General features: G+C 32.3%; 1 protein-coding gene across 9 annotated transcripts; it reads right to left on the reverse strand.

The window, feature by feature from the left end:
* Positions 1 to 8,324, reverse strand: LOC108331669 (protein MEI2-like 1). Of its 9 annotated transcripts, none has more exons than XM_017566528.2 (16): positions 7,824 to 8,324; positions 7,138 to 7,160; positions 6,865 to 7,013; positions 6,594 to 6,642; positions 5,376 to 5,705; positions 4,633 to 5,048; positions 4,366 to 4,524; positions 4,065 to 4,181; positions 3,832 to 3,980; positions 3,490 to 3,572; positions 3,009 to 3,410; positions 1,923 to 2,553; positions 1,511 to 1,595; positions 1,346 to 1,414; positions 1,062 to 1,241; positions 1 to 706 (listed from the first exon to the last, which is right to left on the reverse strand). In XM_017566528.2, exons 3-16 carry the CDS (start codon positions 6,940 to 6,942, stop codon positions 542 to 544), a joined length of 2,913 nt encoding a protein of 970 aa, XP_017422017.1. In that variant the 5' UTR covers positions 6,943 to 7,013; positions 7,138 to 7,160; positions 7,824 to 8,324; the 3' UTR covers positions 1 to 541. The 9 variants fall into 9 exon arrangements, with proteins under 9 accessions (XP_017422017.1, XP_017422010.1, XP_017422012.1 ...); XM_017566521.2 differs by having other exon boundaries at positions 6,594 to 6,645; XM_017566523.2 differs by having other exon boundaries at positions 6,594 to 6,645; positions 6,865 to 7,037.
* Positions 8,325 to 10,719: the final 2,395 nt, after the last annotated feature.

Raw genomic sequence — 10,719 nt, forward strand, 5'->3', positions numbered from 1 at the left:
GAAACAGCAATATCCGAACGACTACCATCGAAGAATGTTCCATTTAAATGTGTTCCCTCAACAATCCATCATATGATCATATGGACAGAAAATCCCATAAGGACACCAATGCCTGGGAATATAGGGAAACAAAATTACATATGAACATTAAACAGTGAAAACAAAACCAGCAAGTACCCAAGAAACCCGCAATGATGCTTATTATCTCAAGGGAACTGCAAAATGTCACATTGTCCATTCACAGCCAGCCAAAATTTTAAGCTTCAGTTTAGCCATTCTCGAAACTTGTGAGATGGTAGAAGTACTCCATGCAAAATTTTAGGAAAATAACGAAAACACAAGAACCAGTGGCTTCATTCTGGTTATGTACCTCATCATCCAAAAACTCTTTGCAAGGCTCCTCTATGGGAAAAAATTGTGAGCCCCCTCACTTTCCGACCAGCTCCAACTCCTCGCCCAATCGAACAAAAAGAAAAATGTAAATATACAGTCTTGGAGTTGACATGACAGGCAACATTGAACTGTTAGTGCATTAGGCAAATCAGTCAGAGTTTTTTGAAGAGATCGAAGATGATTCCATTCCATTCCCAGACTCTTCACCACTTGCAAAAGATGAAGGATTCCCTTGGCTGCGATTCTCCTCGCTACCATTTGCGCGAGATTTCCCAGGCCTCACTCTAATATTGTTACCCAATGGGAAAGGCTCCTGCAGCGACAGATTAGATTAATATTGCCTCTGGGGTATACCATATCAGCAGAAAACACATTAGTACAATTAGGTAGCAAGCCTTCTATATATCCTTATCCCAGTTTGTTAAATGAATTTAATACTCGAAACAGTCGAAACAATAGATTGCATTTAATAGCCATTAAAGTCATCAGTGAAGTATTCCTTCAAAAAACTTTCTTGCCACACCCAATGCATGTTAACATTAAATATCAGGCCATACGTTTTGACGTGAGAAAGCCCTTAATTAACACCCAGTTTACTTGAATCAGCAACTAATATATTAATGGAAACATCAGGAAAATAGTTACATCTAAAGAACAAGCTGATTTACCGGATCGCCAGCATTTGGGCCATCTGTATGGAAAAGAATAGGGCGGCAACGTTTATCTTCATTCATCAGGCTTGAATTCTGAAAATGAGCAATGAGAGCACCTTTTCCTTGAATTCGGGCATATGCGAGTACTGCTACCTTTTCACTGTTGAACTTCTCCCATTTTTTTCCGTTAAAGGCCTGCACAATATTCCTTATCTATTAAACATATAAACAGATAAACATAGAATTCATATCCCAGATAATTAAATCAAATTAGGATTACATAAGGATTTCCAAATAACCTTGTGGAATGGAATAATTTGACCAGGATCAATCATATTGATGAATGCATAGCCAACATTACATTTGTTCTGCAACCATTAGTAGAATTTACTTAGAAACACATTTATGATTTGCTACATTTAGGGAAAGAGTCAAGCAACTAGCAACTCCAGGAAAATACTTGCCTTGAAATCAATTGGCAAATACAAAAAATCATATGTTCCTCGACATTGTTCATCAATGGCAGCAAGAAGCATCTTTGAAGTATACCTGCCAAAATATTTAAACAAATATAAAAAGAGAAACAGAAAGACCAGTGCAAAAGAATAGGCATGCTTCAATCTTTGTAAAATTTGTTAAATCTGTATGGAAAACCAATTGATCAATATTAAGGCTACATGCAAAAAATCAAAGACGTGTAAGCAAGCGAAAGGAGGGACAGCATTTGTATGGCTAATGCACCAAAACTAAAAGGGGACAAACCAAATAAGCAATTGCCAATGTAACTAATAATAATTTTCTTTGGTAAGATAAGCAAGAAGTGATAACAGCATAAGCAGCAAAATTTTAAAAAAGGTAGGGAGATAATTGGCATACTTGTTGGGAATATTCTTTATCATGAGGGTTGTTCGGCTGTCATCCCCACGCAATATGCGACCTAGGTCAAGTTCATATTGTTTCTTATCTGCATTGCTGTTAGTGTTTGGTTCGTTTCTTCGAGGATAGAGGTTTCTCAGGCGTTCATTGCTAGAATCAAATTTAGAAACCAAATTCATGGGAAGTCTCCCAGGTAAAACATGTGATAACTGCTTAGGAGAGCCCTGCCCAGTATTTGATGTCAATTCTGTACCATTCCCACTAACATGAGAAAATATGCTGTGAGAAGCAGGAGGATGCATCTGCCAGCTACCATGAAAGCCAGGGCTTCCCACAGAACCCAATCTAAAACCAGAACCATCAGGTGACTCTCCCAAGTAAGAATGTTGTCTTTCCCAGGGTGAGGCTGTAACAACGGGTGCTGATCCCACTTGATGGTCTATATGTGATGCTCTCAGCACATGGGGAGGTGTTCTAGGAAAGCTGGGTATCTGTGGAAGACATGGAGAACCAGCACCATTAACAAAGGATGATGTTTTCTGCCAAAGCATGGCATTTGAAGGAGGTTGTTGATGCAAGTTGGAGCCATTCCACATATGATAAAGTCCATGATTGGAGCGGTTTCCATTTCCTGCATATTCAAAATAAAACAAAGATTTCACATACTACCATTCAAATATAGAACTATTGAATTCATATTTGATATTGGTTCAGTGTACAATTTCCCAGCATCTTCTACCACTTACAAGGTGATATAAAAACTGACTTCAAGATCAATAATCAAATTGGACTGCTTAAATCTCAGGCAAGTCTAAATTCACCTGGATCAATATTTTGACTCGAGTATTTCTAGGTCTTATTTTTGGGTCTTATTAAAACAATGAAAATATTGAAAATCCGAGAATTAACAGTCAAGCTCATTGTTATAAGGTTATAAATTCCTAGGATGCCATCAAATGTGAACAATAAGTTCAACCTTTGCAACACATTGGTCCCTTATCACAGTTTTCTACACACAGAAATATTTCAAAACTGTTGTAAATAAAGGAAGCATTAATAAGAGGTTTTCTTAGCACATAAACTTACCTCCTGCATTAAACTCTGCAAGGTTCCCAGTTGAGTTTATTCCCTGAATGTGCCTGCTCTCAGATGATTCCGTTGATCCATTTCCAATATTAGCAGCCATGTTAATGGTACTTGAATAGTTGTAAGGACTTCCATTAGCTAAACTATCGCGATATTCAGGTAAAGAATGAGGATGGAACCTCGAAACAGATGCAAATTTCATAGCATCAATAGTGTTACTGGCCTCAAAAACACCAGATACTTTTCCAGTAGATGCCCCTCTTGCGGTCTTGTGAATGTTAGAATTCATATTAAATAGTGAGTTATCAATGAAAGCAGGTAACTGTGCTGCAGAATGAAATCCTTGATTATATCCATTTTCCAAGCTGCCAGCAGATGCAATAAATCCAGATGACACTCCTGCTGTAAGTTATGTCTAGTGAGACCAAGACCGTATTAGTTATGAGGAAAAATAGACAAGTGAATTCAGACAAAATCATACCCTTATGTCTTAAGGAGATGTTGTCACTAAGACTATGACCAAGATCAGGATCATCTTGTCCCTTCTGAGACTGCTGCATCATACTACAAAAGCAAGGTTTCCACAATTGTCAAGATGTTATCTTTGCATCAAGGTGGTTCCAACAACTATACCCTCTATCAACCTCTAAAAGTAAATAATACTATTAAAGGTGACGAGAAAAAATATGGAGATTCAAAATAAGACCTCATAAACAATACATTGGTTAAGATTGACACCTTTTTAAAGTAGAAAACAATTGTAAAAGTCAATATATTTAGATAAGAAAATTAAATTAAAAAATAAAGGAGAAGCGGTAGCCACCATGTTGCAATCATGGGATGTCCGGGCTCAAGCTTAATGTGCTTCCCAGCAAAGCAGATCCCATTCAGTGCACGAAGAGAAGCTTCTGCAGCTCGAACATCATAAAATTCGATAAATTTGACGTGATTCAATTGAGGATATTCAAAGATCTGCAATTTCACAGATAATGTTTAAGATGCTTGTATCATTACAAAACACAAAAAAATGGATGAAAACCAACAAGAACAACTCACATCTCTAATTTCTCCATAAAATCCAAATATCTGTTTAAGTTCATCATTCAAAACAGATGAATCAAGATCAGATATCATCAGTGTACCATGGCCAATATCTTTCTCTGGAGCATTGCCCTGATATGTCATCAAATAAAGATATATCTATAAGCAAATCATCAAAGATACACACAAGCAATTGAACAAGTAAAACCTATGCCTGTAATAATAAATGATAACATGAACAAGGGAAATATAAACTTTACCCAAATGAAACAAGGGAAATGGAATTATGCATAGATGAGGTTAGTAACATCATTACCTTTGGAATTGAGTAATGTATATCTAGTTTCCTAAATCTCAATGACCTATTTTGAAGTGCCTTCATTGCATTTTGTGATGCCCTTAGATCATAATATGAAATCATAACAAACCCACGATGCTTGCAGGCAGTGTATATGGTTCGAATGTCTCCATATTGCTGCCAGAACAAACAAAATAGTCCATTTTTACATTCCATCGTTAGTGGTATGAAATGCTTTATGAAAATTCTTAAGATAGCAGCCACAATAAATAAATAAAGGTTCACCTCAAAGAGAGCCTTAAGTTCAGAGTCTTCAACATTGCTATTGATGTTTCTAACAAAAAGTGTTCTAGAAGATTGTTCACCAAAAGGAAGTTTTCCTTTAGAGGCTCCAAAGTAATCAGGATCTTCATAAATGAAACTGGTTCCCTTTCCAGAAATTAGAAGTTCATCATCTCCTTCCAATTCCATGCCTCCACTGCTGCTGAACAAATCAAAATCTTCAAAATCATCATTCATTCTAGCCCGAGTACTGCATCCTAACTCGTTAGTGACTCCAGAAAAAAGGTCATCTTCATCAGGAAGGAGATTTCCAATAGTGTCAGCCTCAATTTCTCCCAGAGATTTATATGGTTCTTCCTCAGGAAGGGAACCAACAGTAATGGGTTGACCAGATGGCACTCCATTCCCCAATAACCTCACTGCATTAAGATATACATTATAACATGAGGATATCATCTGAACTAAAGTAAAATAACAAAATCTATAACAACTAGATAATTTTCTTAGTTTCATATTTTAGTGGGATTTGGTGAGGGATGTGCCCTACTTTGTTGTGCTACTTCACAAAAGATAATATGCATATATTCTGCTATAATAAGTTGCAATAGATGGCATGCAAATGAATGTAAATAGAAACTTGTATATAAAGTATTACAAAGAGTAAAAGAAATCAGAACTAGATAATGCTACAAGACACATAATACATGCATGCAAACCATCTTAACATCCTTGAAAGAAATTCTTACTCTTTTGGCTAAACACCTCAGACAGGGAGCTTGAAAATAGACTACTTTCACGTGAGGAAGCATTGGTGACAATCTTGCTGCCAATTAGACCATATGAGCTAGATGCTGGCTGCCTATGCACATTAGACCATGACCTCTTAGTATAATTAAGGGATTCCGTGGAATCCTTCAGCATCTCTATAGTGCCTGCTTCTCTGCCAAAATGTAGGTCTCCTGTAATTTCCCCAGATAGAGTAGTATGAGAGATTGACAAGCCAGATTTTGCATTTGTTGAACGGGGTGATGAAGTATTCAAAATAGAGCCAGGTGATGCCGCCATTTCACTCTTGCCTGAAAATTTAAAGATTGAAATTACTATATCCAGAAACTAGTGACATATCCAGTAGATAGATTATTTGCTTTATTAATGTAAGACAAGCAAACAAACATAAATACACAGATATTACATAATTATTACTTAGCAAAATAAAAAAACAGTAAATTCGTAATAAAATTAATGCCAAAATCATATTAACCTTTGAATCCAGCAGAGCACAGAATCCAAATTCATGATTAGCATTAATTGTCCCAGCTATACATAATCAAAATGTTGCAAGACCGAGTTATTTAATTTATGCATTCAATAAAAGACATTAATTTATTAAAGTTTGCAGCAATTAGATTGCTATCATAAAAAGAATAAAAAATATTAATTTTGGATGATGCCAATGCCAATTACTTATTAAAACTTAAAAGTGTTTGCAATGTTGATGGGTGATATTCATTATTCCAGGACAAGAAAAAAAACTACATATTGTTTTCAGCAAAAAAGTGAGAACAGTAAGGGTTAAAAAAGACAAATCAATAAATATTATCACCAATCCCCATATAATATACAAGTTTGGGAATTTAAGACCTTGGTTTGAACTAAGATACTTGTTAGCAACATTAGCAATCATTTCTTCTGAATGCAAACGGAACATTTAAAAACAAATTGAAACAGAAAATGGGAGAAATATTGCTTTGAAATATACGGAAAGATTCTTCAAAAATTAACGTGTATAAACTCAATGATAGTTAATAGCCAATTTCTAAACTGGAGCATAAAAGAGTTTACTCATTAACTATCTCCAAGCAAATCTATTTGGTGCATTAATGATGCAATTGACACACAGATAAACCAGCAGAACAAATGAAACCGTTTTGAACAAATAACAACAATTAGTTTATTGGCCTCACCCTGTAGAAAATGGTCATGAAGAGATTTTGGCTTCCGTAATCCAATATTCTTCTGCCCAAAAGTTAAACACATGTTTAGCATCAAGGCCATGGAGAACAAGACAAATTTATAACATAATGAGAAAACTGAAGTCTTGGGCTGTAAAATGTTCACGGAACTGATAATCCTTAAAAGGATGACGAAACGGTTATAAACTTCGGATAAAAATTAACCTGAGGCGTTGTTACAAAATTTTAAGAAACACGATGAGGCAGTTAGCATAGTAATTACCTCAGAAGCATAGGAAATGTCATCCAAAAAGTGGGATGAGGCAGACACACCCCTCTTCTCCATTATTTCAGAAGGCATCCTGTAGCTGTCCAGAAAATACTGAAAGCCTCCTCCCTTGCTAGCTTTGTTAGGCTCTATCCCAGATCATCCTGCGTGAAATTCAAGGTCATTCCCTAGACAAAGGAAAGGACAGATAATAATGAACATGGCAACCCTATAAAAAATAACTGCTACTGGCAGAAAGAAAAACTCAGACTCACAATTACAACTTACCAACATCACCATCCCCTTCACCCCTGAACAAATAAAGAAAAGAGTAAGAAAATGGACTATTGAAAACCCTACCAGAAGCACCACCTATATTCAATTGTAAAATTAAGAAAAAAATAGTATAAAACTAAGGCACAAATAGTTGCATCTTCAACTAAACACTACCAGAAGGAAGGAGAACACAGGATGGTATTAGGAAAAGAAAAAAACTCGATGCTTACCTACCAACGACCTAACACAGTTTGGCCATTTGTTCGCCAAAGCAAAAAAAGAAAAAAACAAAAAGCATCCATGGAAACTAACACACAAAAAAAAAACATTTAACTGTAACAACAGCTCTCCCTTTTTTTTTCAAAAAAAAAATACAGAAAAAAAGAAAGTCAAGCTTAAGTTTGCAGTACTCCAGATATTCTACCACAAAATTACACGTATGTAGAGGGAATTTCACAGCGAAAGCCTCAAACATTAACAGATCAAGAGATAAAACCAAAATTTCAGAGAAGCCATAATCTGAAAACACCAACAGATCAAAAACATGAACACCAAAGAAATTATCATCTCACGGTATACTTCATAACAACTACTTCAACAAAAGAGAAAAAAACTGTTCATCCCCCAAACAGAAAAAGAAAAAACAAAAACACACTATAAACACAAACCATAATATTTTTAACAAAACAGATTTGCACCTTCTGGATTGGAACCCAACCTCGCTAGCAGAGAAACTCCAAAATCCCCTCCTCCACAAAATTCTCCACACTCCTCATCCAGAACAAAGAGAAACAGACAAAAAACCGAATCTCTCAAAGGCGCCAGAGCACAGGGATTTCAGAAACAAGAGATCTCACGCTCTCCCCCGCAACAGGAACCTCCTTCCCTCTGCATTGCAATCTAAGACGCTGAGAGAAGGAAAAGCCACGAATAATTATGCAGAAATGGCTCCTTCAAACGGAGCCGCAAAAAAAAAACCCCAATTCGAAGCTGCAACCGGGCAAATGGAGGTTGCGGAAAACTCCGGCGAGGAAGAGCGAATTACCGGCGAGGAAGGCTCGCCGGCGGTCGCTCTCTGGTTTGGAGAGAAAAAACAGACAACGCAACAACAGAGGTGTTTTTTAGTCTTCTGACAGAGAAAGAGAAAGGAAAGGGTGTTAGTTGGCTTTGAAATGCAAAATACAGGAAAAAAATTATTAAAAAATAATAATTAAAATTGAAAACTAGAAATGTGGAAGGAGAATAAATAGGCGTAGAGATAGTGTGGAAGTTGTAATAACGCAATCTTTAATTTTTATTTATTTATTTATTATTTATATTTTCCAGTGAAAAACAACAAGATGAAAGTTGAAACCTCTCTTTTATATCATATGAAAGTCTGTCCATTGGTCTTTAACTTGGAAAGTGAGATTTGTAAAATTCTATACCTTATATTTACTAATTTTTACTTTTATTACAGTATTTTTTGCTATATTTTCTTCCATAAATGCTATCTTCTTAGATGTCGTTTTGAAACAATAAATAATTTACTTACTTCAAATATGTGCATTTTAAAATGTAAAAAATTTGATAACATATATTTTTCTTACATCAGATAATATATTATATAGGAACCTAATTTATTACATTTTAATTATGAAACTGATGAAAAAAATTAGGGAACTGTTCTCTTTTTTTATTATTAAAAACGGAACTGTTTGTTTTGCTGTTGAGAGTGAAACCTTTAATAATATAATAATTTGTCTTCATGCATATCTATGTTTTATTGTTTTTGTGGTTTTATTTTATATTCCGTGTTGTTTAATCTATGTATTGGGTGATTTATTTTCCTGATTTTAAATATATAACATTTTGTTTTCTAAAATGTAAAATAAAAATAGTTTATTATTTAATTTTTACAGCTCCTTTATTCAATTCTCTTATTATTATTTGTGTGAAACGCAAACTTTTTGTAGAGATGGATAAAAAAACTTTGAATTTATGGATATAGGGAGATGTTAAATAGATATTTTTAATGAATGTGTAATAAATATGATTATTTAATTATCTGTTTATTGAGGAGATGTTATATTATTTTATTTACATAGTTTATATTATTAGTAAATTTTATTTGAACATTTTTTTAAAATATAAATAATTAATATAAAATTATTAATTATTTAAGAATGATTTAAAATTTGATTTCATGTTTTATTTTTTACTTAGATCTATAAAATTGAAAATATTTTAAAAAAGATTAATTTTTAAATTTCATATTTTGGTGTAACTTTTGAATTGTTTTTCTAGAAAAACTAATTTTATTATTTTAATATTTTAAGAATTAAATATGTTTTTAGTTATTAAATTTGAAAGTGAAATTAAAATTCATCTATATATTAAATTTTAATATATTTTTGTTACCAAACATTAACAATAAATAAATATAATAATTTTAATTTAATTATTTTAATATTTCTTTTACCACATTAAATGAAGCTTTAAAATAATATTTAAATTAAAATATGCTAAATAGTTAAACAATTTAAATGTAAGTTTGAAATACCCCACCTGGAACAAATTTAACTTGGATTAAAATGATTTATTTTTAAAATTATTTTGAAAAGATATAAATTCTAATTTAGTTAAAATTTAAGACTAGAAAAACATATTTAAAACATATATTTTAATAGGTAATTTAATTTGAATTATACTCTAAATTTATTTTCTTTTGTCTAAGTTTATATAGGTAATTTTATTTAAAATTTAGAAAATATAAAATATAAAAATATATTGATATCCAAAAGTGCCCATAAATATAAAATTATATATATATATATATATATATATAAGTATTTTTTTTTTCAAGGATATGGAGAGGCTATCAATTGAACTAGATCCACTGTGATCTCTAATCCAAAGATATATTATGTTTCTATGCATGTGACAAAATAATTGTTATATAAATATTTAAATTATATTATCGTGTTCTATCCAGAAAATAATGGATTTTTGTATCGAAAAGATGAAATGTTATCCTTAGCATGGACTTTCTTTTCTTCTTTTAGTCAAACATGAACTGTTGTATTTATCCACAGGTATTTTTTAACTTTCAAAAGTAAGTATACAAAAAATCTATTTTTAAATTTTCTACTGAATATAGCCTAAACTACTATTTCAGACATAAAAATATTATGTCTATTTTCCACGTATTAAAAATTTAAAAGCTCGTAAACATATTTATTAAATTTTAAGTAATTACAGGAAACATTTAATAATTTATAAATATTTTAAGAAAAACAAACTTAACAATTTTGAATATTTTAATTCATTAAATTATATTAAATTTATTAATTTCCATCTTGTATTTAAGCAAAATAATAATGAATAATATAACAACTTATAAAATAATTTGTTAGAATGGATAGTTGTTTAAAAATAGTAAGAGAGTATTATATTAATAATAAATTATTCAATACAAATAGTTTTATTATAAATTTTTATTATTATTTTAAAATATATAATTCTTTTAGAAATTATTTTTTAGAGTTTTTTTATTTCTCTTTTTTCTATTTTATTATTTGTCTATTATGATTGAAAATCCAAAACTTTAAGAGT

This window comes from Vigna angularis, chromosome 4 (genome assembly GCF_016808095.1).
Source record: "Vigna angularis cultivar LongXiaoDou No.4 chromosome 4, ASM1680809v1, whole genome shotgun sequence".
Taxonomy (NCBI): domain Eukaryota; kingdom Viridiplantae; phylum Streptophyta; class Magnoliopsida; order Fabales; family Fabaceae; genus Vigna; species Vigna angularis.